The sequence below is a fragment of the Mobula birostris genome, chromosome X, assembly GCF_030028105.1.
Source record: "Mobula birostris isolate sMobBir1 chromosome X, sMobBir1.hap1, whole genome shotgun sequence".
Taxonomy (NCBI): domain Eukaryota; kingdom Metazoa; phylum Chordata; class Chondrichthyes; order Myliobatiformes; family Myliobatidae; genus Mobula; species Mobula birostris.
The window spans coordinates 10196563-10223723 of record NC_092402.1 but is presented as its reverse complement, the minus strand read 5'-3'; the positions used below and the strand labels follow the sequence as shown (position 1 = coordinate 10223723).

Genomic DNA, 27161 nt, shown 5'->3' with positions numbered 1-27161 from the left:
GATGGTAAATGCATTTCATTGGCTTTGTATCTGTACTCGGCACAATGACAATAAAGTTGAACCTAATCTAAATATTAAACCTGACTCTGATTTATGAAGGCCAATGTGCCAGTGGGTTCTTTTCACAACCTGTGACCTCACTTTCAAACTGCAGAGGGTGCTACTGGTGTCAGTCTCACTGAAGTCCAGCTATCTGCTCCATTAAGCCCTTCGAACATCTACAGAGAGGGCAATCGGGAGGGAGTGTGAGGGGCACGGAGCACTACAGCATGGAAACAAGATGGGTGCTGATCTCTGGAGTTCCCACCCTGAACTTATCCTCGTCCCTCCTCTCTGGCTGGAAGCTCCACTCCTCCCTGACTTCACTCTTCCTCTCCTCCTGTCGGACTTGTTTGAAGATTCTCCCTGGGAAGTTGCAGGCCAGCCGGGTGCCCCTTGGAAATGTCAGTTTCGCAGCATCGCTTTGCTGGTCAAGCCAAAAGGTTTTGCCGCTGGCTCTTTGGGCTTCTGCGGGGCACCGGACAGCATCGAGCTCCGCTGCTTTTAGAGCACCCGAATTGGTTAATGGGAGTCGTTAATTGTTTAGAGTTCCTTGTGTTTTTCCTCGGATGACTTGATCTTTATAATGTGGGCTCCTGGTGCCTCCTGCTTAAAGTTTATTTTGATGGGCTCGGGGTTTCCGTGTTACTAGTATTATATAAGTGGACGCCCGATTAGTGCTAACTGCGGGGTCCTAGTTTTGGGAACGTAACTCCCCGTGGTGTCGCTGGGCCGAGTTCTTTTGGAATTTGTCATGAATAAACTTGCGTTGCCGTTTCTTTTTTTTTAAACTTCCGAGTCTGTCTTTCCTCCGGACTTGGGTTCCGGTATTGCCGATAGCGCGCATCGGCACTCTGGGCCCCAGTCAAGTCCGGCCGGGCGCCACCCGTCTCTTCGGCTACCCCAGGGTCCAGGAGAGGAGTACGCTCTCAGTAACTGCCCCCGCCCCCCCCCGACACGGGAGTCAGATCAGGCCGCTCGGCCCATCGCTGTGATACGGGATCACTGAAGGAGCACCCAATTACCTGCAATCCCTTTGCCCTATCCCCCTACTCAGGAGGCGAAAGAAAGCTGGTTCGAGCCTCGCCGGTTTTCATTGATGCACCGTGCATGGGAAGCAGACATTACGGACACACGGCCAGCTGGCCAGGGCGACTACTCGGCCCTGGACGGCAAGGAGCCGCAGAGAGCTGTGGACGTGGCAGAACACACCGCGGACACCAGTCGGGTGAATGGAAATCATTGCCCACAGGGCGGCCGCGGGGGGGGGGCCAAGTCATTGGTGGTACTTAAAGAAGGGGTTGGCATGCATTTGATTAGTCAGGGCATGGTTGAGAGTGTGCTGACCTTTTGCATCACAACCTGGTACTCCAGCTGCAGTGCTGTCGACAAAAAAGCCTTGCAGAGGGTGGTTAGGGGAGCAGAGAAGGTTATTGGTGTCTCCCTACCTTCTGTCCAAGACATCTTTCAGAGTCGATGTCTCCAGAAGACATGGTACATCATTAAAGACCCTTCACACCCTCTCCATGAACTGTTTGCTCTTCTGCCATCAGGCAAACGTTACAGGAGCATCAAAACTAAAACCACAAGGCTTCTAAACAGCTTCCTCCCACAGGCAGTCAGACTGCTAAATAGCTGCTCTACCTGACTCTGCTTTGGACACTTTTAACTTGCACTGGACACTTATAACTGATTTTAACTGACATGTGGCTGCTGTGTTTTACTATTTATTGTTATGTTTATTATTTAGTGTTGCGTTTGTTATGTTATGATTGCACTGCTCCTGGGAAACGCTGTCTCATTCTGCCCTGCAGAGCTGATGTATGGTTAGAATGATAATAAAGTTTTTTGAATCTTGAATCTTGAATTTGAAAGGTTGCTGGAAGAAGGCAGGAGAGCAGAGCTGAGGGGGAAAATGAATCAGCCGTTAAGGAACGGTGGAGCAGACTCGATGGGACGCATGGCCTAATCCTGCTCCTACAGTACTGTGCAAAAGTCTTTGCTTTTCAAATCTTATTATTATTATTATCCAAAATTAACACGAGTACATCGAAGTAGGCAATGCTTACAATGTCTCAAGAAAAAGAACATTGTTTTAGAGATTGAGAAAATTTTGGTGATTTTAAAAAAACCCTACTAAGCGAGAAAAGTAGGGAAAAAAAACCCCCATTAGGTGTTCAACCCCGGAGCCATGCGTCATACACAAAGCTTCTGAAGATAAACATCAAACCGCCAGCAAGAGAAAGAAATGTACCAAAAATTTACAATTAGATAGCGGAGGAAATCTATCAATTAACTCAAATGTTAGTAACGAGCAAATGAACTCCATCTTTCCTCAGAATCAAACATAGGTTCAAAGGTTCGACTTCTAGTTTTCTCCAAACTAAGACATAGCATCACTTGAGAGAACCATTGTGACAAAGGGGGAGCTGATGTATCCTTCCACTTCAACAAAATGGCCCTCCTAGCTATCAATGTAACAAATGCAATAACGTTGTACAAAAGTCTTAAATAAAGGCATCTGTTAGTCTCGCGAGACCGTGGATCTGCGCCTGGAAAGTCTTCACTCTCTAGGGCGCAGGCCTGGGCAAGGTTGTATGGAAGACCGGCAGTTGCCCATGCTGCAAGTCTCCCCTCTCCACGCCACCGATGTTGTCCAAGGGAAGGGCATTAGGACCCATACAGCTTGGCACCGGTGTCATCGCAGAGCACTGTGTGGTTAAGTGCCTTGCTCAAGGACACAACACGCTGCCTCAGCTGGGGCTCGAACTCACGACCTTCAGATCACTAGTTCAATGCCTTAACCACTTGACCACGTGCCCACGAAAAAAAACATAACATATGGGACAAACCTGATTCTGATATGGGTCTCTGTTGTGGACTGAGAGTGGGAAGGGGGTGCAGGGAGAGGGGAATCATGGTTGGGAAAAGGGGGAGGGAGTGGGGAATCATGGTTGGGAAAAGGGGAAGGGAGAGGGGAATCATGGTTGGGAAAAGGGGAAGGGAGAGGGGAATCATGGTTGGGAAAGGGGGAAGGGAGAGGGGAATCATGGTTGGGAAAGGGGGAAGGGAGAGGGGAATCATGGTTGGGGAAAGGGGGAGGGAGAGGGGAATCATGGTTGGGGAAAGGGGAAGGGAGAGGGGAATCATGGTTGGGAAAAGGGGAAGGGAGAGGGGAATCATGGTTGGGAAAGGGGGAAGGGAGAGGGGAATCATGGTTGGGAAAAGGGGAAGGGAGAGGGGAATCATGGTTGGGAAAGGGGGAAGGGAGAGGGGGATCATGGTTGGGAAAAGGGGAAGGGAGAGGGGAATCATGGTTGGGAAAAGGGGAAGGGAGAGGGGGATCATGGTTGGGAAAAGGGGGAGGGAGAGGGGAATCATGGTTGGGAAAAGGGGGAGGGAGAGGGGAATCATGGTTGGGAAAGGGGGAAGGGAGAGGGGAATCATGGTTGGGAAAAGGGGAAGGGAAAGGGGAATCATGGTTGGGAAAGGGGGAAGGGAGAGGGGAATCATGGTTGGGAAAGGGGGAAGGGAGAGGGGAATCATGGTTGGGAAAAGGGGGAGGGAGAGGGGAATCATGGTTGGGGAAAGGGGGAGGGAGAGGGGAATCATGGTTGGGGAAAAGGGGAAGGGAGGGGGGAGGGAGCGGGAAGCACCAGAGAGACATTCTGTAGGTGACCAATAAACCAGTATTTCAGAATCGAATGACCCCCTTTGCCTGGTCTCTCAGGGTCGGGTGTGCCTGTAACCCCACCCTCCGCCCCCAGCACTCCTTCTCCGCCACCTGTCCCACACCACTCCCGCGGGCACTCCACTCCTTGCCATGCCCAGCACCCTTCGCTCCCACCAGATTTGCAACCACGCTCTCCTGCTCCACGTTGTCAAACACAGTGCTGTGTCCAAAAGTCTGAAGCAGCCGTCCTCTAAGTGTAAATGTGTATATGTGTGTGTGTATATCTATACACCCAAGACTTCTATACAGTTCTGTTCACCCTCAGGACAAAGCCTAGATTTTGCCTGGGGACTCTTGTCACTTAGGAAGAATTTAGGGAAGGATTTTCCTTGAACAATTGCCACTGCGCCCACCATCCCCTTTCAATGGCAGTCAGGGTCAAGAATGACGGTGTCCGATCGGCTCTGCACGCCCGTGACTGAAGAACTTCAGGGCCCATCTCCTTGCGCGGAAAGAGCTGCAAGACAGGAAATCTTTCCACAACCGCGCTGGGGTGAGGCAGCCCCTCCAGAAGTTGTTTTTTTTTCAATTAGCGGCAAGCTTCAAACTTTTATTGCCTTAATCAATAGAACGAGGTTTAATTAGGAGCAGAAATTTCCAGCGCTAATATTCGCCTCGCCTGGGTCTTCCGGCGAAGATGGACCATGCTTATTTAAAATTTAATTGGAAAGTAAATGCAATTTTAAAAGAGAACGAAATTACAATTTATTTCAGGGGCTGAAGAAATGCAGTTAAGAGTGAGTTAAGACTTACTTAAGTCATGCCGACAAATGGAAATATTGCTATTTATTAAAACATATCCTGTGCTTCAACCCAGGCACATCTTCATTCCCTGCAGGCTGCCACTGGATGCTGCTAAGATGACAGCTCTTTTTTTTTGGGGTGAGACGTGGGGCTGGGGGTCGGGGAAGGGCAGGTTGGTGGAGGGGGGGGGATGCACAGGTTAATGCGAGAAACTTCCTCTCTGCTTTCACCCATCTTAAGTTCCGCCGGGTACCTCGAGTGAGGAGAGCTCCCGGGTCCCAGATCGCAGTCACTGTCCCCCATTAGACTCCCCCACCATAGGAAACATCCTCTCCACATCCACTCTATCTGTGTCCTCTGGTCCTAGACTCCCCACTATAGGAAACATCCTCTCAACATCGACTCTATCTGTGTCCTCTGGTCCTAGACTCCCCACTATAGGAAACATCCTCTCCACATCCACTCTATCTGTGTCCTCTGGTCCTAGACTCCCCCACTATAGGAAACATCCTCTCAACATCGACTCTATCTGTGTCCTCTGGTCCTAGACTCCCTGACTATAGGAAACATGCTCTCCACATCCACTCTATCTGTGTCCTCCGGTCCTAGACACCCCCACTATAGGAAACATCCTCTTCACATCCACTCTATCTGTGTCCTCTGGTCCTAGACTCCCCCACTGCAGGAAACATCCTCTCTATCTGTGTCCTCTGGTCCTAGACTCCCCCACTATAGGAAACATCCTCTCCACATCCACTCTATCTGTGTCCTCTGGTCCTAGACTCTCCCCACTATAGGAAACATCCTCTCCACATCCACTCTGTCCTTTTGGAATCTGGTGCTGCTGGAGGGTTGGAGGAGTTTGTAGAGAGAGTGTGGGGTCAGACCAAGGAGAGATTAGAAAACTACAATCCAAACGACTGATTGAGGCCTGTCTGAAGTGGAGGAACATGGAGAGAGCTGAAGATGAGGTTGGACACGCCGGTGAGTGGAGTGACCTGGGCTACTGAACTGTGGACGGACAGAAGTCCAATGAAGGAGTGCAGGACAGGCTGGTTGGCCAAGTAATGAGGAGGAGACATCACCATGTTGGAGGGCTTCTGTCACTGAAGTTGGAATGAAGTGGGTGGGGAGGGTGACTTTGTGAATCGAGCGTGGTGTTACACTCCTTGGTTTCTCTGCAACAATTATGAAGGAGCACCACAAAGTTCAAAGTAAATTTACCATCAAAGTGCGTACAGAGCTGTGCAAACGTCTTTGGCGCATATATATAGAGCCAGGTTGCCTGAGACTTTTGCAGACAGCACTGTATTCGTCAACGTGGAGCAGAGAGCGAGTTTCTAAATCTGACGGGAGCAAAGGGTGTTGGGAATGGTGAGGGGTGGGGCGCAGCGGGAGGGATGTGGGGACAGGTGGCAGAGAGGGAGTGCCAGGGCGGGTGCAGACACACCCAGAGCCCTGAGACACCAGGCAAGGTCATTTAATTCCCGAACAATCGGTTTATTGATCATTACAGAATGTCTCTCTAGTGCTTCCGTCTCCCTCCCCCTTTTCCCAACCATGATTCCCCTCTCCCTGCCCCCTTCCCACTCTCAGTCCACAATAGAGACCCAGATCAGAATCAGGTTTATCATCACTCACACATGGCATGAAATTTGCTTTTTTTGGTACTATCAGCACAGTGCAATGCGTAAAATTACTACAGTACTGTGCAAAAGTCTTAAGAATATACAGTGTATGTGTGTGAGTCTATATAGATATATAAATATATATATATTTATATATAAATGTATATGAGTGTGTGTGTGTGTGTGAGTGTGTGTGTGTGTGTGTGTATGTGTGTGTGTGTGTGAGTGTGTGTGTGTGTGTGTGTGTGTGTGTGTGTCTGTGTGTGTGTGTGTGTGTGTGTGTGTGTGTCTGTACCCTTATACTAACCTGAGATTCTTCTTCAGGCATTAACAGTGGATACAAATAAAAACAATCAGATCAATGAAAAACTACACAAAGAGGGACAATATTGGAGATGTTTCCACTGATGCAAAGATCTCACAGGGGATATAATTTGAAAATCACTTAAAACTGAGTAATGAAGAGATTTATATTCACAGAAAGGAGTGGTCACTGTAATTCTCTGCCCTGGAGAGTGATCAGGGTACAGGCTGAGAGCGTATGATGCCTCTGGGCCTGGACTCACTGGAATTCAGAACAATGAGAGCTGATCTCATTGAAACCTATCAAATGTTGAAAGGCCTCGATAGAGTGGATGTGGAGAGGATGTTTCCTGTAGTGGGGGAGTTTAGGACCAGAGGACACAGATAAAGTGGATGTGGAGAGGATGTTTCCTACAGTGGGGGAGTCTAGGACTAGAGGACACAGATAGAGTGGATGTGGAGAGGATGTTTCCTATAATGGGGGAGTCTACGACCAGAGGACACAGATAGAGTGGATGTGGAGAGGATGTTTCGTGTTGTGGGGAAGTCTAGGACCAGAGGACACAGATAGAGTGGATGTGGAGAGGATGTTTCCTATAGTGGGGGAGTCTAGGACCAGAGGACACAGATAGGGTGGATGTGGAGAGGATGTTTCCTATGGTGGGGGAGTCTAGGACCAGAGGACACAGATAGAGTGGATGTGGAGAGGATGTTTCCTATAGTGGGGGGAGTCTAGGACCAGAGGACACAGACAGAGTGGATGTGGAAAGGAAGTTTCCTGTAGTGTGGGAGTCGATGACCAGAGGGCACAGATAGAGTGGATGTGGAGAGGATGTTTCCTATACTGGGGGAGTCTAGGACCAGAGGACACAGATAGAGTGGATGTTGAGAGGATGTTTCCTGTAGTGGGGGAGTTTAGGACCAGAGGACACAGATAGAGTGGATGTGGAGAGGATGTTTCGTGTTGTGGGGAAGTCTAGGACCAGAGGACACAGATAGAGTGGATGTGGAGAGGATGTTTCCTATAATGGGGGAGTCTAGGACCAGAGGGCACAGATAGAGTGGATGTGGAGAGGATGTTTCCTATAGTGGGGGAGCCTACAACCAGAGGACACAGATAGAGTGGATGTGGAGAGGATGTTTCGTGTTGTGGGGAAGTCTAGGACCAGAAGACACAGATAGAGTGGATGTGGAGAGGATGTTTCCTATAGTGGGGGAGTCTAGGACCAGAGGACACAGATAGGGTGGATGTGGAGAGGATGTTTCCTATGGTGGGGGAGTCTAGGACCAGAGGACACAGATAGAGTGGATGTGGAGAGGATGTTTCCTATAGTGGGGGGAGTCTAGGACCAGAGGACACAGATAGAGTGGATGTGGAAAGGATGTGTCCTGTAGTGCGGGAGTCTATGGCCAGAGGGCACAGATAGAGTGGATGTGGAGAGGATGTTTCCTATAATGGGGGAGTCTAGGACCAGAAGACACAGATAGAGTGGATGTTGAGAGGATGTTTCCTGTAGTGGGGTGTCTAGGACCAGAGGACACAGATAGAGTGGATGTGGAGAGGATTTTTCCTACAGTGGGGGAGTCTGGGACCAGAGGACACAGATACAGTGGATGTGGAGAGGATGTTTCCTATAGTGGGGGAGTCTAGGACCAGAGGACACAGATAGAGTGGATGTGGAGAGGATGTTTCCTATAGTGGGGGAGTCTAGGACCAGAGGACACAGATAGGGTGGATGTGGAGAGGATGTTTCCTATGGTGGGGGAGTCTAGGACCAGAGGACACAGATAGAGTGGATGTGGAGAGGATGTTTCCTATAGTGGGGGAGTCTAGGACCAGAGGACACAGATAGAGTGGATGTGGAAAGGATGTTTCCTGTAGTGCGGGAGTCTATGACCAGAGGGCACAGATAGAGTGGATGTGGAGAGGATGTTTCCTATAATGGGGGAGTCTAGGACCAGAGGACACAGATAGAGTGGATGTTGAGAGGATGTTTCCTGTAGTGGGGGAGTCTAGGACCAGAGGACACAGATAGAGTGGATGTGGAGAGGATGTTTCCTATAATGGGGGAGTCTAGGACCAGAGGACACAGATAGAGTGGATGTTGAGAGGATGTTTCCTGTAGTGGGGGAGTCTAGGACCAGAGGACACAGATAGAGTGGATGTGGAGAGGATTTTTCCTACAGTGGGGGAGTCTAGGACCAAAGGACACAGATACAGTGGATGTGGAGAGGATGTTTCCTATAGTGGGGGAGTCTAGGACCAGAGGACACAGATAGGGTGGATGTGGAGAGGATGTTTCCTATGGTGGGGGAGTCTAGGACCAGAGGACACAGATAGAGTGGAGGTGGAGAGGATGTTTCCTATAGTGGGGGGAGTCTAGGACCAGAGGACACAGATAGAGTGGATGTGGAAAGGATGTTTCCTGTAGTGCGGGAGTCTATGACCAGAGGGCACAGATAGAGTGGATGTGGAGAGGATGTTTCCTATAATGGGGGAGTCTAGGACCAGAGGACACAGATAGAGTGGATGTTGAGAGGATGTTTCCTGTAGTGGGGGAGTTTAGGACCAGAGGACACAGATAGAGTGGATGTGGAGAGGATGTTTCGTGTTGTGGGGAAGTCTAGGACCAGAGGACACAGATAGAGTGGATGTGGAGAGGATGTTTCCTATAGTGGGGGAGTCTAGGACCAGAGGGCACAGATAGAGTGGATGTGGAGAGGATGTTTCCTATAGTGGGGGGAGTCTAGGACCAGAGGGCACAGATAGAGTGGATGTGGAGAGGATGTTTCCTGTAGTGGGGGAGTCTAGGACCAGAGGACACACATAGAGTTGATGTGGAGAGGATGTTTCCAGTAGTGGGTGGAGTCTATGACCAGAGGACACAGATAGAGTGGATGTGGAGAGGATGTTTTGTGTTGTGGGGGAGTCTAGGACCAGAGGGCACAGATAGAGTGGATGTGGAGAGGATGTTTCCTATACTGGGGGAGTCTAGGACCAGAGGACACAGATAGAGTGGATGTTGAGAGGATGTTTCCTGTAGTGGGGGAGTTTAGGACCAGAGGACACAGATAGAGTGGATGTGGAGAGGATGTTTCCTATAGTGGGGGAGTCTAGGACCAGAGGGCACAGATAGAGTGGATGTGGAGAGGATGTTTCCTATATTGGGGGAGTCTACGACCAGAGGACACAGATAGAGTGGATGTGGAGAGGATGTTTCGTGTTGTGGGGAAGTCTAGGACCAGAAGACACAGATAGAGTGGATGTGGAGAGGATGTTTCCTATAGTGGGGGAGTCTAGGACCAGAGGACACAGATAGGGTGGATGTGGAGATGATGTTTCCTATGGTGGGGGCGTCTAGGACCAGAGGACACAGATAGAGTGGATGTGGAGAGGATGTTTCCTATAGTGGGGGGAGTCTAGGACCAGAGGACACAGATAGAGTGGATGTGGAAAGGATGTGTCCTGTAGTGCGGGAGTCTATGGCCAGAGGGCACAGATAGAGTGGATGTGGAGAGGATGTTTCCTATAATGGGGGAGTCTAGGACCAGAGGACACAGATAGAGTGGATGTTGAGAGGATGTTTCCTGTAGTGGGGGAGTCTAGGACCAGAGGACACAGATAGAGTGGATGTGGAGAGGATTTTTCCTACAGTGGGGGAGTCTGGGACCAGAGGACACAGATACAGTGGATGTGGAGAGGATGTTTCCTATAGTGGGGGAGTCTAGGACCAGAGGACACAGATAGAGTGGATGTGGAGAGGATGTTTCCTATAGTGGGGGAGTCTAGGACCAGAGGGCACAGATAGAGAGAGTGGATGTGGAGAGGATGTTTCCTATAGTGGGGGAGTCTAGGACCAGAGGACACAGATAGAGTGGATGTGGAGAGGATGTTTCCTATAGTGGGGAGCCTGGGACCAGAGGACACAGATAGAGTGGATGTGGAGAGGATGTTTCCTACAGTGGGGGAGTCTATGACCAGAGGACACAGATAGAGCGGATGTGGAGAGGATGTTTCCTATAGTGGGGAGCCTGGGACCAGAGGGCACAGATAGAGAGGATATGGAGAGGATGTTTCCTATAATGGGGGAGTCTAGGACCAGAGGACACAGATAGAGTGGATGTTGAGAGGATGTTTCCTGTAGTGGGGGAGTCTAGGACCAGAGGACACAGATAGAGTGGATGTGGAGAGGATTTTTCCTACAGTGGGGGAGTCTAGGACCAAAGGACACAGATACAGTGAATGTGGAGAGGATGTTTCCTATAGTGGGGGAGTCTAGGACCAGAGGACACAGATAGGGTGGATGTGGAGAGGATGTTTCCTATGGTGGGGGAGTCTAGGACCAGAGGACACAGATAGAGTGGAGGTGGAGAGGATGTTTCCTATAGTGGGGGGAGTCTAGGACCAGAGGACACAGATAGAGTGGATGTGGAAAGGATGTTTCCTGTAGTGCGGGAGTCTATGACCAGAGGGCACAGATAGAGTGGATGTGGAGAGGATGTTTCCTATAATGGGGGAGTCTAGGACCAGAGGACACAGATAGAGTGGATGTTGAGAGGATGTTTCCTGTAGTGGGGGAGTTTAGGACCAGAGGACACAGATAGAGTGGATGTGGAGAGGATGTTTCGTGTTGTGGGGAAGTCTAGGACCAGAGGACACAGATAGAGTGGATGTGGAGAGGATGTTTCCTATAGTGGGGGAGTCTAGGACCAGAGGGCACAGATAGAGTGGATGTGGAGAGGATGTTTCCTATAGTGGGGGGAGTCTAGGACCAGAGGGCACAGATAGAGTGGATGTGGAGAGGATGTTTCCTGTAGTGGGGGAGTCTAGGACCAGAGGACACACATAGAGTTGATGTGGAGAGGATGTTTCCAGTAGTGGGTGGAGTCTATGACCAGAGGACACAGATAGAGTGGATGTGGAGAGGATGTTTTGTGTTGTGGGGGAGTCTAGGACCAGAGGGCACAGATAGAGTGGATGTGGAGAGGATGTTTCCTATACTGGGGGAGTCTAGGACCAGAGGACACAGATAGAGTGGATGTTGAGAGGATGTTTCCTGTAGTGGGGGAGTTTAGGACCAGAGGACACAGATAGAGTGGATGTGGAGAGGATGTTTCGTGTTGTGGGGAAGTCTAGGACCAGAGGACACAGATAGAGTGGATGTGGAGAGGATGTTTCCTATAGTGGGGGAGTCTAGGACCAGAGGGCACAGATAGAGTGGATGTGGAGAGGATGTTTCCTATATTGGGGGAGTCTACGACCAGAGGACACAGATAGAGTGGATGTGGAGAGGATGTTTCGTGTTGTGGGGAAGTCTAGGACCAGAAGACACAGATAGAGTGGATGTGGAGAGGATGTTTCCTATAGTGGGGGAGTCTAGGACCAGAGGACACAGATAGGGTGGATGTGGAGATGATGTTTCCTATGGTGGGGGCGTCTAGGACCAGAGGACACAGATAGAGTGGATGTGGAGAGGATGTTTCCTATAGTGGGGGGAGTCTAGGACCAGAGGACACAGATAGAGTGGATGTGGAAAGGATGTGTCCTGTAGTGCGGGAGTCTATGGCCAGAGGGCACAGATAGAGTGGATGTGGAGAGGATGTTTCCTATAATGGGGGAGTCTAGGACCAGAGGACACAGATAGAGTGGATGTTGAGAGGATGTTTCCTGTAGTGGGGGAGTCTAGGACCAGAGGACACAGATAGAGTGGATGTGGAGAGGATTTTTCCTACAGTGGGGGAGTCTGGGACCAGAGGACACAGATACAGTGGATGTGGAGAGGATGTTTCCTATAGTGGGGGAGTCTAGGACCAGAGGACACAGATAGAGTGGATGTGGAGAGGATGTTTCCTATAGTGGGGGAGTCTAGGACCAGAGGACACAGATAGAGTGGATGTGGAAAGGATGTTTCCTGTAGTGCGGGAGTCTATGACCAGAGGGCACAGATAGAGTGGATGTGGAGAGGATATTTCCTATAATGGGGGAGTCTAGGACCAGAGGACACAGATAGAGTGGATGTGGAGAGGATGTTTCGTGTTGTGGGGAAGTCTAGGACCAGAGGACACAGATAGAGTGGATGTGGAGAGGATGTTTCCTATAGTGGGGGAGTCTAGGACCAGAGGGCACAGATAGAGTGGATGTGGAGAGGATGTTTCCTATAGTGGGGGGAGTCTAGGACCAGAGGGCACAGATAGAGTGGATGTGGAGAGGATGTTTCCTGTAGTGGGGGAGTCTAGGACCAGAGGACACACATAGAGTTGATGTGGAGAGGATGTTTCCAGTAGTGGGGGAGTCTAGGACCACAGATAGAGTGGATGTGGAGAGGATGTTTCCCATAGTGGGGGAGTCTAGGACCAGAGGACACAGATAGAGTGGATGTGGAGAGGATGTTTCCTATGGTGGGGGAGTCTAGGACCAGAGGACACAGTTAGAGTGGATGTGGAGAGGGTGTTTCCTATAGTGGGGGGAGTCTAGGACCAGAGGACACAGATAGAGAGGATGTGGAAAGGATTTTTCCTGTAGTGGGTGGAGTCTATGACCAGAGGACACAGATAGAGTGGATGTGGAGAGGATGTTTTGTGTTGTGGGGGAGTCTAGGACCAGAGGGCACACCCTCAGAATGGAAGGACGTCCATTTAGAACAGAGATGAGGAGGAATTTCTTTAGCCAGAGGATGGTGAATCCGTAGAATTCATTGCTACGGACGGTTGTGGAGGCCAAGACATTGGGTATATTTTAAGCTGAGGTTGTGAGGTTGTCAAAGGTTATGGGGAGAAGGCAGGAGAACGGGTCTGTGAGGGAGATGGCCCGACGGAGTGGTGGAGCAGGCTCGATGGGCCGAGTGGCCTAATTCTGCTCCTCTATTTCATGGAGTTGTAATGTGCTGCTGTCATCCCTACTCACCGACCGTGCTCAGTGCATACGACTGGTGTCAAGTGCCCCACCAGGGGAAATCTGCGCTGAGAAAGAGGTCTCCGCTCCCAGCCGTCCTCTCCCATTTCCCCCACCCTCCCCCCACTACCCGCAGACCGCCCACAGAACCCTAGGGCATAGGCAGCTTACCTTTCCGTACAAACTGGATGTGGTCCACCCACTCCTTGGCTTCCCACATGCTCTGGGCGGTGAACTGGAAGGTGGAAGAGACACAGGAGAGAGGGTCAGTGGGCAGATGCTTCGACACCTTACCTCACTCCAGTTACGCCCTCTCAATCCAGTCCTGACGGTGGGTCCCAGCCCGAACGCCAACCATTCACTCACCCCCCGATAGCCGTCGAGGTGCTGCCTCGATCTGCTGAGTTAGAAACAGAGAAAACCTGCAGCACAATACAGGCCCTTCGGCCCACAAAGCTGTGCCAAACATGTCCTTACCTTAGAAATTACCTAGGGTTACCCATGGCCCTCTATTTTTCTAAGCTCCATGTACCTATTCAGGAGTCTCTTAAAAGACCCTATCTTTTCCACCTCCACCACCGTCACCAGCAGCCCATTCCACACACTCACCACTCTCTGCGTAAAAAACTTACCCCTGACATCTCCTCCGTACCTACTTCCAAGCACCTTAAAACTGTGCCCTCTCGTGCTAGCCATTTCAGCCCTGGGGAAAAGCCTCTGACTATCCACACGATCAATGCCTCTCATCATCTTGTACACCTCTATCAGGTCACCTCTCATTCTCCGTCGCTGCAAGGAGAAAAGGCCGAGTCCACTCAACCTGTTCTCATAAGGCACGCTCCCCAATCCAGGAAACATCCTTGTAAATCTCCTCTGCACCCTTTCTATGGCTTCCACGTCCTTCCTGTAGTGAGGCGACCAGAACTGAGCACAGTACTCCAAGTGGGGTCTGACCAGGGTCCTAAATAGTTGCAACAATATTCCTCCAGCATTTTCAGAAACAGAATCAGGGTTATTTTCACTCTCATCATGTTTGAGAAATTTGTTTTGTGGCCTCTTGTTACATGTTTCTGTGTCTTGTTTGTGAAAATTTGTTATATATATTTATGTACTGTACATTTTACTACAAATTTCACGACATATGTCAGGGATAAGCCTAAGTCTGAAAAAATGTATAAATACATACTCAGTGGTCACCTGATTAGGTACACCTGTACACCTGCTCATTGATGCAAATATCTAATCAGCCAATCGCGTGGCAGCAGCTCAGCACATCAAAGCACGCGGGCACGGTCACGAGGTTCAGATGTTGTTCAGGTCAAACATCAGAATGGGGAGAGAGGAAATGTGATCTCAGTGACTTTGACTTTGATTGCTGGTGCCAGATGGGGTGGTCTGAGTATCTCAGGAACTGCTGGGATTTTCACATGCAGCCGTCTCCGGAGCAGGGGGTTCCCAACACGCTGAACTTTGAAGTGGACGGGCTACAGCAGCAGGAGACCTTGAACACACACTCGGTGGCCGCAGGTACACACAGGAGGTACCTAATAAAATGGCCACTGAGTGTGTGTTTAAATACGTAGTGGAAAAAGAGAGCTGACATAGTGAATTAGTGTTCATGGGTTCAATGTCCATTCAGAAATCAGATGGCGGAGGGGAAGAAGCTGTTCCTGAATCGCTGAGTGTGTGTCTTCAGGCTCCTGTACCTCCTTCCTGATGGCAGAGGGGAAGAAGCTGTTCCTGAATCGTTGAGTGTGTGTCTTCAGGCTCCTGTACCTCCTCCCTGATGGCGGAGGGGAAGAAGCTGTTCCTGAATCGTTGAGTGTGTGTCTTCAGGCTCCTGTACCTCCTCCCTGATGGCAGAGGGGAAGAAGCTGTTCCTGAATCGTTGAGTGTGTGCCTTCAGGCTCCTGTACCTCCTCCCTGATGACAGAGGGGAAGAAGCTGTTCCTGAATCGTTGAGTGTGTGCCTTCAGGCTCCTGTACCTCCTCCCTGATGGCACAGGGGAAGAAGCTGTTCCTGAATCGCTGAGTGTGTGTCTTCAGGCTCCTGTACCTCCTCCCTGATGGCACAGGGGAAGAAGCTGTTCCTGAATCGTTGAGTGTGTGCCTTCAGGCTCCTGTACCTCCTCCCTGATGACAGAGGGGAAGAAGCTGTTCCTGAATCGTTGAGTGTGTGCCTTCAGGCTCCTGTACCTCCTCCCTGATGGCACAGGGGAAGAAGCTGTTCCTGAATCGTTGTGTGTGTGTCTTCAGGCTCCTGTACCTCCTCCCTGATGGCAGAGGGGAAGAAGCTGTTCCTGAATCGTTGAGTGTGTGTCTTCAGGCTCCTGTACCTCCTCGCTGATGGCAGAGGGGAAGAAGCTGTTCCTGAATCGTTGAGTGTGTGCCTTCAGGCTCCTGTACCTCCTCCCTGATGGCAGAGGGGAAGAAGCTGTTCCTGAATCGCTGAGTGTGTGTCTTCAGGCTCCTGTACATCCTCCCTGATGGCAGAGGGGAAGAAGCTGTTCCTGAATCGCTGAGTGTGTGTCTTCAGGCTCCTGTACCTCCTCCCTGATGGCAGAGGGGAAGAAGCTGTTCCTGAATCGCTGAGCGTGTGTCTTCAGCCTCCTGTACCTCCTCCCTGATGGCAGAGGGGAAGGAGCTGTTCCTGAATCGTTGAGCGTGTGTCTTCAGGCTCCTGTACCTCCTCCCTGATGGCAGAGGGGAAGAAGCTGTTCCTGAATCGTTGAGTGTGTGTCTTCAGGCTCCTGTACCTCCTCCCTGATGGCAGAGGGCTTGTCCTGGGTGGTGGGGGCCCTCAATGACGGACGCCACCTTTCTGAGGCCGTCACCTTTTGAAGACGCCCTCGATGACGGGGGGCGGGGGTTAGAGCGTGTTTATCCCAGCTAGCAGTGTTGCAAAAACCGGACAATTTAAGCTGTGGAAAATGGACTACATACACAGTGAAGCACAGAGACATCCAGCTGAAGCTCCAGTTCCTTAACACCTTCTCTGAGGAGCTGCGGCTCGATGCGCCTGGTGTGGCTGTAGACCTTCCAGAACGCCCACGTCTCAAGCACAGGACAAAAGACTCTGTCTGCAGACACTGGGCACATGTAAGGCAGGGGCTGCTGGGGTCTTGACTGGTCAGCACATGAAGTGTGACCCGGAGAAGGCCACATCCCTTCGATGAATTAACGCCAGCAAATGCAGTGGGGGTCCACATATGACCATAAGATACAGGAGCAGAAGTAGGCCATTCGGCCCATCGAATCTGCTCCGTCATTCAATCATGGGCTGATCCAATTCTTCCAGTCATCCCCACTCCCCTGCTTTCACCCCATACCCTTTGATACCCTGGCTAATCAAGAACCTATCTATCCCTGCCTTAAAGGCACCCAATGACTTGGCCTCCACAGCTGCTCCTGGCAACAGATTCCACAGATTTACCACCCTCTGACTAAAGTAATTTTTCCGCATCTCTGTCCTAAATGGACGTCCTTCAATCCTGAAAGTTGTGCCCTCTTGTCCTAGACTCCCCTACCATGGGAAATAACTTTGCCATACCTAATCTGTTCGGGCCTTTTAACATTCGGATTGTTTCTATGAGATTTCCCCTCATTCTCCTGAACTCCAGGGAATACAGCCCAAGAGCTGCCAGACGTTCCTCATACAGTAACCTTCCCGTTCCTGGAATCATTCTCGTGAATCTTCTCTGAACCCTCTTGAATGTCAGTAACACACACAAAATACTGGTGGAACGCAGCAGGCCAGGCAGCAACCATAGGAAGAGGTACAGTCGACGTTTCAGGCTGAGACCCTTCGTCAAAACTAACTGAAGGAAGAGTGAGTAAGAGATTTGAAAGTGGGAGGGGGAGGGGGAGATCCGAAATGATAGGAGAAGGCAGGAGGGGGAGGGATAGAGCGAAGAGCTGGACAGGTGATTGGCAAAATGTCAGTACATCCTTTCTAAAATAAGGAGCCCAAAACTGCACACAATACTCGAAGTGTGGTCTCACAAGTGCTTTATAGAGCCTCAACATCACATCCCTGCTCTTATATTCTATACCTCTAGAAATGAATGCCAACATTGCATTCACCTTCTTCACCACTGACTCAACCTGGAGGTTAACCTTTAGGGTATCTTGCCCAAGGACTCCCTTTGCATCCCTACATGTTGAATTCTCTCTCCATCTAAATAATAGTCTGCCCATTTATTTCTTCCACCAAAGTGCATGACCATACACATTCCAACATTGTATTTCATTTGCAGGAGAGACAATACTCTGAGCGTGGTCTAACCAGGGTTTTACAGAGCTGCAACGTTACCTCACAGCTCTTGAACTCAGTCCCCTCAGTAATGAAAGCCAACACACCATAGGCCTGCATGGACTACCTTCTCAACTTCTGCGGCCACTCTGAGCGATCTGAGGACGTCAGACATCCCACCTCTCCCGGAAGTTCCGGGAGTCTCCCTGATGCCCGCAAATTATATGCAATATCCCAGAAATCAATTTTGTTTTAGAGCGAGCGAGCGAGAGAAAGTAAGAGAGAGCAGAAGAGCGACCATGAGAGAGAGAGAGAGCGCGCGAAAGCGTGCCATTGGCAGCGTGTTCCAAAAAATATATAAAACGTACGTCACCCCAGACTACCCTAAAGTGTACCCCTGCATAATAGGGTCAAAAATAATGACAATGTTGCTCACTGCACTGTTTGCAACAGTGACTTTTCCATTGCCCATGGTGGGTTAAAATGTAAACGACATGTTGAGGTGAGTTTAACAGATGTCATTCGTTCATTAGCATAGCTAACTTTATTTAAACTAGCTGGGTAGCTGCTAAGGAGCTACTCTATTGCAGACATCCCACCTCTCCCGGAAGTTCCGGGAGTCTCCCGCAAATTGATGGTGCTACCTCCCTGAAATCAGTTTTTGCAGGGTGGGATGTCTGGGTTGTGGACCCCAAGATCTTCCTGTTCCTTCACACTGATAACAATCCTGCCGTTTACCCTGTACTTTGGCCTCAAATTTGACCGTCCAAAGTGAATCACCTCACACCTTCCCGGGTTGAATTTTGCCGACTGGGCCGCACCCTATTCCACCCCTGATCCAACTCTCCCCTAACCCCCTTCTACTCATCACCCTGTGTATGTGAAAGGAGAACAGAGGGAGAGAGGGGGGAGAGGGCGAAACAGGAGGAAAGAGACAGAGTGCGTGGTGAGGGACACAGTCAGCGACAGGGAGGGAGAGTGAGAGAGGCAGAGAGAGGGAGGCAGAGAATCGGAGACTGAGAGACAGAGTGACAGAGAGAGAGAATGAGTAAAAGTGAGTGAGAGAGAGAAAGAGCAAGGGAGAGAGTGAGAAAGAGAGACAGACAGAAGGACAAAGACAGAGATAGACAGAGAGACTGAGTTAGAGAGAGACAGACAGACAGATAGAGAGAGTGAGTGAAAGAGAGAATTAGTGAGAGAGAGAGACAGTGTGAAAGAGAGAATGAAACAGAGACAGAGAGATAGACAGAATGTGAAAGAGAGAATGAGTGAGAGACAGAGAGATAGACAGAGTGTGAAAGAGAGAACGAGGGAGAGACAGAGAGATAGACAGAGAGTGAAAGAGAGAATGAGTGAGAGACAGAGAGATAGACAGAGTGAATGAGTGAGAGACAGAGAGATAGACAGAGAGTGAAAGAGAGAATGAGTGAGAGACAGAGAGATAGACAGAATGAGTGAGAGAGAGATAGACAGAGTGTGAAAGAGAGAATGAGTGAGAGACAGAGAGATAGACAGAGTGTGAAAGAGAGAATGAGTGAGAAACAGAGAGATAGACAGAGTGTGAAAGAGAGAATGAGTGAGAGACAGAGAGCTAGACAGAATGTGAAAGAGAGAATGAATGAGAGACAGAGAGATAGGCAGAGTGAAAGACAGAATGAGTGGGAGAGAGGCAGACAGACAGAAAGACAAGACAGACAGACAGACAGAGTGAGAGTGACAGAGGAGAGCAATAACTCCCTGCCCCCAGCACCTCTCGTCCAGCCTGCCGAACAAACGCTGAGGAGACCCATTCTGCCGAGGTTAGAGCTGGCACCAGAGAAAACTAATTTGTTGGCAGAAGATGGTCTGAATTGGATTCACTGCGGTGAGACACACACACAGAACCAGGCTCTTCATCAGACACACAATTTGAGCTACTGATTCAAGATCAATGTGCTTTTAACAGGAAAACTTCACGACAAATCCCAGGGCTCCAGCACTCGAATGAAGCAGCTTGGGGAGAGGAGGGGGTGAGTGAATGTGAGAGGGCACCAGATAGAGAGAGAGGGGGAGGCAGCGAGCACGAACAGAGGAGGGAAGGAGGGAAAGTGAAAGAGCAAAAAGGAGGGGTGCGACAGTGAGGGGGGGAAGGGCAGATGGAAGTTATGGAGAGGGGGGAAAGAGAGAGAGAGCAGGAGCAAGAGATGGAGTGAGGAGGAGGGAGAGAGGGAGGGGGCCATGCAGAAAGAGAGAGGGGTCTGAAGGGGAGAGAGAGAGAAAGAAAGAGAGGGAGAGATGGAGAGGATGAGAGAATGAGATGGAGAAAGGGAGAGGGGAAGAGCGTGTGAGAGAGAGAGGGGGAGAGAGGGGGAAGAAAGGTGAAGAGAGGGGAAGACAATGGGAGAGAGAGAGAGGGAGTGAGTGTGAGATGAGAAAGGAAGAGAGGAGGAGAAGGAAGGAGTGAGAGAAGGTGGGAACAAGAGATGAAGGAAGGGAGGGGGAGAGAGACATTGAAAAATACAGAGAGAAGGAGAGGGGGGAGAGGAGAAGGGGAAGAGAGTGAAGAATGGACGGGGAAGGAGAGAATGAGATGGTGAAAGGAAGCGAATGAGAGGGAAAGGGAAATAGGGAGAGAGGGAGAGGGGGATAGAGGAGCAGGGAGGGGGAGAAGTGGAGAGAGTGAGGGAGAGAAAGGGGAGAGAGAGAGTGAGGTAAAGGGACACAGAGTGAGAGAGGGAGATAAAGAAAGAGAGAGAGAGAATGTGAGTGAGAGAGAGAGGGGCAGATGGGTTGGGAAATTGGGATCCCATTCAGCACTGGTATGATGAAGGGAGACGGAGAGTGGGGTTGGGACTGGGAATACGGTCCAGTCACTGGGAATAGGGTTTGAATAGGGTTCTCTCTTCCCCCTTCTCCTCTCCCCCCTCTCTCCTTCACTCTGTGTTTTTCAATCTCTCTCTCCCTCGCCCTTTCTCCATCTCTCGTTCCCACCTTCTCTCTCTCTCCTTCCCTCTCTCCCTTCCCCCAAGCAGCGGCCCCGGGAGACAGAGCAGGTGGGCGGGGAACTGCCCGGGACGGAACGGACTGACCGGACGGGCCAAACAGCCTGGCCCTGCTCGGGCGCTCGGCACAGTGCCGGCGAGTCCAGCTCGGAATCGCGAGGGTGGCACCCCAGCGATGCAGGGCAGCCGAGCAGAACTGTGCGAGGGCTGCGACGTAATGTAGTGCGGAGGAGTTAAGAAACCGGGCAGCCGTGTGTCACGGAATGCTCCAGCGGGCAAGAGTACGGCCCAGAGCCAGGCGGTAACACACAATCCCGTGGTACAGTTCAGAGCCACGGACAGCCGGTGCGCTGGCTGGCTCTGCCCCCTGAACAGCAAGAACAGGGTCAGTCCGTCATTCCAGCCTTTCCCTGAACGCCTGGGCCTGCCTGAGCCATTGGCCCATCACAACTGTGCAGAAAACCTGTGTCTCCCTGCGGGCCGAGTCATTGGGCATACTCGAGGCAGTGATAGATCAGTGTTCAGCCAGGGCGTGAACGGATAGGGGGGGAGAAGGTAGGAGACTGCTCCGAGAGGGAAAACTAGGCCATTTGGCTCGATGGGCATAATTCTGCTCCTCTACCCTGTGCTGATAATGCAAGAGGACACTGAAAGGGCATCACAGGCATTCCACAGGAACACAAGACTTATACATTACACAAGTATTGGGTGTCAAGGTTGGAGATAACATCTCTACCAAAGGAGGTGTGAGGCGCTCCTTCACTCCGCTAGCCTGCAGGTCACCCTTGGGCAAGGTGTAGCACCTGCTTAGCCCCCGATCAGGGTGAAACCATGGGAGCAGGTGGTGGACGGTCGTACGAGCAGCCGGTGCAGATCACTAGTCCTGGTGATGTGACCACTGACCCCAGGCAGACAATCTCTGAAGAATATTGATAATGCCTGTGGGGGTCACCCATCTTGTAAAGTCACTGCCCAGAAGGAAGTGATGGCAAACCACTTCTGTAGGAAAAATTTCCCAAGAACAATCATGGCCGTGGAAAGACCACGATCGCCCATGTCATACGACATGGCACATAATGATGATGTCCTACGACACAGCATGTCATGATTAAAGAAATACATAAATTGTTTTAAATTGTAATTTATAGTATATTTTTATAGATTGCACTGCACTGCTGTCGCAAAACAACACACATCACGATATGCATTCAGTGGCCATTTTATTAACGACCCCCCTGTACCTAATCAAGTGGCCACTGAGTGGACGTCCGTGGTCTTCTGCTGCTGTGGCCCATCCGCATCAAGGTTCGACGTGCTTTGCGTGTGCAGAGACGCTCTTCTGCACACCACTGTTGTTATTTGAGTTACTGTCGCCTTCCTATCAGCTTGAACCAGTCTGACCCTTCTCCTCTGACCTCTCTCATTAACAGGGCGTTTCCACCCCCACCAGAACTGCCGCTCGCTGGATGTTTTTTTTGCTTTTCACACCACTCTCTGTAAACTCTAGAGACCGTCATGTGCGAAAATCCCAGGAGATCAGGCACTTCCGAGATACTCAAACCACCCCGTCTGGCACCAACAATCATTCCACAGTCAAAGTCACTCAGATCACATTTCTTCCCCCATTCTGATGTTTGGTCCGAACAACAACTGAGCCTCTTGACCGTGCCTGCATGCTTTTATGCAGTGAGTTGCTGCCACATGATAGGCTGATTAGATATTTGCATCATCGAGCAGGTGTAGCCAGTAGAAAAGCCGCTGAGCGTGTGTCAGTATTATTAAACCCTGATTCTAGTTCTCATTCACAGGAGCATTACACGGGAGCTTTTGATACGGGACTCCTCGCTCTCTCAAGTCCAACCTAACACCGACAAGTTCATCGGACCTGGCTGTCAGCGCCACTTTCTTGCCTGTTCTAATGATCTGACGGTTTGAAAGTCTGCCAGCCTCCGCTTTGAGCCAATTCGTCGACTCCGCGCCCGAGCTCTCTCTGGGGTAGCGAATTCCAGCAGTTCGCCACCGTCTGAGAGAGGGAAGCTCTCCCGATATAAAGATCGGAAGCCCTGGAAGTACACGGCAGGGCAGGCAGAATCCGCAGAGGGAGTTCCGGTTAACGCTTGGCATCACAGACCCTTTGAACGGAGGCTCATTAGCCTGATGCAATGCTGCCCGACCTGCCGAGGGTTTCTAACAGCTATTTCTTCTTCTAATTTCAGATTTGATGCAGGAACGTTTTTACTTTAATTTTAAAATTCCTCCTAATCTTAACTTTAAACAGTCAACATCAAATCCAGAGATAAGAGCATGAGATATAGGGGCAGAATCAGGCCATTCGGCCCATCGAGTCTGGTCTGCCATTTCATCATGGCTGATCCAATTTCCCTCTCAGCCCCAATCTCCTGCCTTCTCCCAGTATCCCTTCATGCCCTGACCAATCAAGAATCTATCAACCCCTGCCTTAAACATACATAAAGACTTGGCCTCCACAGCTGTCTGTGGCAACGAATCCCACAGAGTCACCACTCTCTGGCTGAAGAAATTCCTCATCATTTCTGTTCTAAATGGGTGTCCCTCTATTCTAAGGCTGTGCCTTCTAATCCTAGACGCCCCTCCCATTATAAGAAACATCCTCTCCACATCCACTCTATCTGTGTCCTCTGGTCCTAGACTCCCCCACTATAGGAAACATCCTCTCCACATCCACGCTATCTGTGTCCTCTGGTCCTAGACTCCCCCACCATAGGAAATATCCTCTCCACATCCACTCTATCTGTGTCCTCTGGTCCTAGACTCCCCCACTATAGGAAACATCCTCTCCACATCCAGTCTATCTGTGTCCTCTGGTCCTAGACTCCCCCACTATAGGAAACATCCTCTCCACATCCAGTCTATCTGTGTCCTCTGGTCCTAGAGTCCCCCACTATAGGAAACATCCTCCCCACATCAACTCTATCTGTACCCTCTGGTCCTAGACTCCCCCCACTATAGGAAACATCCTCTGTGTCCTCTGGTCCTAGACTCCCCTACTATAGGAAACATCCTCTCCACATCCACTCTGTGTCCTCTGGTCCTAGACTCCCCCACTATAGGAAACATCCTCTCCCCATCCACTCTATCTGTGCCCTCTGGTCCTAGACTCCCTCACGATAGGAAACATCCTCTCCACATCCACTCTATCTGTGCCCTCTGGTCCTAGACTCCCCCACTATAGGAAACATCCTCTCCACATCCACTCTATCTGTGTCCTCTGGTCCTAGAGTCCCCCACTATAGGAAACATCCTCCCCACATCAACTCTATCTGTACCCTCTGGTCCTAGACTCCCCCCACTATAGGAAACATCCTCTGTGTCCTCTGGTCCTAGACTCCCCGACTATAGGAAACATCCTCTCCACATCCACTCTGTGTCCTCTGGTCCTAGACTCCCCCACTATAGGAAACATCCTCTCCCCATGCACTCTATCTGTGCCCTCTGGTCCTAGACTCCCTCACGATAGGAAACATCCTCTCCACATCCACTCTATGGAGACCTTTCATCATTCGGCAGGTTTCCAGGAGACCCCGCCTCCCCCCAATCCTCATTCTTCTGAATTCCAGCGCGTACAGGCCCAGAGCCTTCCGACGCTCCTCATAGGTTAACCCTTTCATTCCCAGGATCATTCTCCTGAATCTCCTCTGGACCCTCTCCAGTGTCAGCACATCCTCTCCTTGACACGGGGCCCAAAGCTGCTCACGACACTCCACGTGAGGCCTGGCCGGTGACAATAATAAAACGAATTACCGACTACCGTTTGGCCCGCTGCACGTCTGAAGTTAGGCTTACCTGATAAACCTGCTTGTCCACGCTGACGACCTCAAAGCAGCAGTTCTTCTTGGAATCCTTCCGGAGGTTTTGGACCAGGTAGGCATCGTGGACGTAGAACGCACCTCTCTGCTGCTTGTCTGCGGGGAAACAGAAGGCGTCAGCGGAAGCGGGCGTTTGGAGGGTGGCTGGGTAGGGAACGGAAGAGCGACGGGGGCGATTTGGGATGGCTTGCGCGCAGCACGGTGGCACGGTGGGCCCGTTCATCGTCTTTCGGCGCCGGCGACCCCGGTGTTTGTACGCTCTCCCCTCGACCGCCTGGGCTTCCCCCAGACGCTCCAGTTTCCTCCCACGTTCCAAGTACGCGCAGATCAGGAAGGACTGTGCCCATGCCATGTTGGTACCGGGGGAAAGGCAGTACTTGCGGGATGCTGACACAAATAATACGTTTCCACCTCTCCCGTCCGATTCCCTCTTCTCCAGCCCTTTACCTCGTTCACCAATCGACTTCCCAGCTCTTCCCTTCAACCCCACCTCTCCCGCTCCCGGTTCCACCTATTGCCTGCCACCTTGTATTTCTTCCTCCCTTCCCGCCCCCACACCTTCTAACTCTGACTTCTCCTCTTCCTTCCCGGTCCCGGCCTGAAACGTCGACCGTTTATTCCTCTCCATCCACGCTGCCTGGTCTGCCGAGCTCCCCCAGCGTTTCGCGTGTGTTGCTTTGGACTTCCAGCAACTGGTGTTGGCATTGCATAGTTCACTCAGTTTGCGCTGTCCTGCATGACGTGGGCGACCGCGGTCCTTCCCTCGACCGTGACTGCGCTTGGCAAATTTTATCTGCCAGAACTGGCCTGACGTTCTGCTCGCTCTCCGCCCCACGTTGCCACATGCAGGACTGTGTGAGAACATCTTGGGCACTTGTGTGAGCGGGAGATCTTCCGCACTGCGCTGCGTTTTCCAACGTGGAGCGGGCAGCGGGTTTGTAAATCTGACTGGAGCACAGGGTGTTGGGAATGGTGAGGGTGGAGTGCCGTGGGAGGGGTGTGGGGACAGGTGGCAGAGAAGGAGTGGCAGGGGTGGGGTCGGGGGGGGGGTGGTTGCAGACACACCCGGCCCTGAGACACCAGGCAAGGTCATTTGATTCCAAACCATCGATTTATTGATCGTGACAGAATGTCTCTCTGGTGCCTCCCTCTCCCTTCCCCTTTTCCCAACCATAACTCCCCTTTCCCTGCCCCCCTTCCCACTCTCAGTCCACAATAAAGACCCAGATCAGAAGCAGGATTATCATCATTTACATACCTTATGAAATTTGTTTTTTTTGTGGCAGCAGTACAGTGTAATACATAAAATTACTACAGTACTGTGCAAAAGCTTTAGGCCATCCTAGATATATATCTGTGCCTAAGTATTTTGCACTGTACTGTATGTGGTGGATTGTATCTACACGTGCTCTGTGTGACCGGATGCACTGTGTTTTGCACCTCTGTCACAGAGGAGCAATGTTTCGTTTGGTCTCGCCGTGCGTTCTGTGGAATAATCACGAGCCTGGGCTTGAGCTCGAGACCGGCGGCTCAGCCGGGGCCTGGGAGCACAGGGCACGTACCTTTCTCGCTGCTGTAGTAGTAGAATATGTTGGTGTTCAACAGGCAGAGCCGCCTGCGCCACTCCGAGCCGAAGAAACTGTGATCTGGAAGTGGGGGGAAGAGAAGTGAAACAGGTCAACAGTCACGGTCGGGAGGGATGCACCGGGAGAGTTGCAAATGTGTTGAAGAACAAGGACCCCGCCCCCCCCACCACCCTTCCAACACCTAAATACACCGGTGGACAGTCCAAGAGCACTAGGAGGTTTCCAGTCGCACCGTCTCTTTTCGTTGTGCTTTATTCTGTGTGTTTTTTCTCTCCCCGTCATTTCCGCAATTTGTGTTTTTTTTTGGTTGGGCGCGTAGTGGGGGAGGTTGGTGCTCATGTTCTACTTTTCTTTGAGCTGGTTCCACGGTGTTCCTTTGTCTCATAGCTGACTGTGGGGGAGGCGAATATCCGGGTTGTATACTGCATACATAATTTGACAGTAAACCTACTTTGAATCTTTAAGGAGAGATGTGAGCTTGCCTGCAGTATGAGCCACCCGTCAGAAGTACCTTGCACATGACAAAAATTTCCAGGTGCTTCACCGAAAACAGCAGGGGCCTCAGCGCTGCCGACCCTTTCGATGGCTACTCGGAACAGTTCATGTTCCAAGCCTTCCCGGGTAACGCTCACCCACTCTTTCCTGCACTGCGTCGATGACTGCATTGGTGCTGCTCCCTGCACCCATGCTGAGATCGCCAACTTTGCCTCCAGCTTCCACCCTGCCCTTAAATTTACTTGGTCTATTCCTCACACCTCCCTCCCCTTTCTTGATCTCCCTGTCTCCATCGGTGGAGACAAATTGTCAACCGACATCTCTCCTAAAACTATGAACTTCCAGGGTTATCTCGACTATACCTCTTCCCTCCCTGTTGAAATCCCATTCCACTTTCTCACTTTCTTCATCCTCAATGCATCTCTTCCCTGGATGAGACTTTCCTTTCCAGGTCATCAGAGATGTCCTCCATCTTCAAAGAATGAGGGCTCCCTTCCTCCGCAATTGAAGCTGTCCTCACCTACCACCCCAGGAGCCTCTGCTTCCAACACAACATTCTCCAGAACTTCCGCCATCTTCAACGGGATCCGACGCCCAGACACGTCTTTACCTCCCCTCCGCTCTCTGCTTTCCACGGGGGGGGGGGTGGGTGAGGGGGTTGTC

General features: G+C 51.0%; 1 protein-coding gene across 1 annotated transcript in view; it reads right to left on the bottom strand.

The window, feature by feature from the left end:
• Positions 1-27161, bottom strand: part of LOC140191858 (src kinase-associated phosphoprotein 2-like) — a 256236-nt gene that overhangs the window by 206617 nt on the left and 22458 nt on the right. The window contains exons 4-6 of the mRNA XM_072249652.1: positions 25980-26063; positions 24395-24513; positions 13511-13574 (exon numbers count right to left, since the gene is read on the bottom strand). Coding sequence (XP_072105753.1) covers positions 13511-13574; positions 24395-24513; positions 25980-26063 — 267 coding nt within the window. The remainder of the gene's footprint in view (positions 1-13510; positions 13575-24394; positions 24514-25979; positions 26064-27161) is intronic.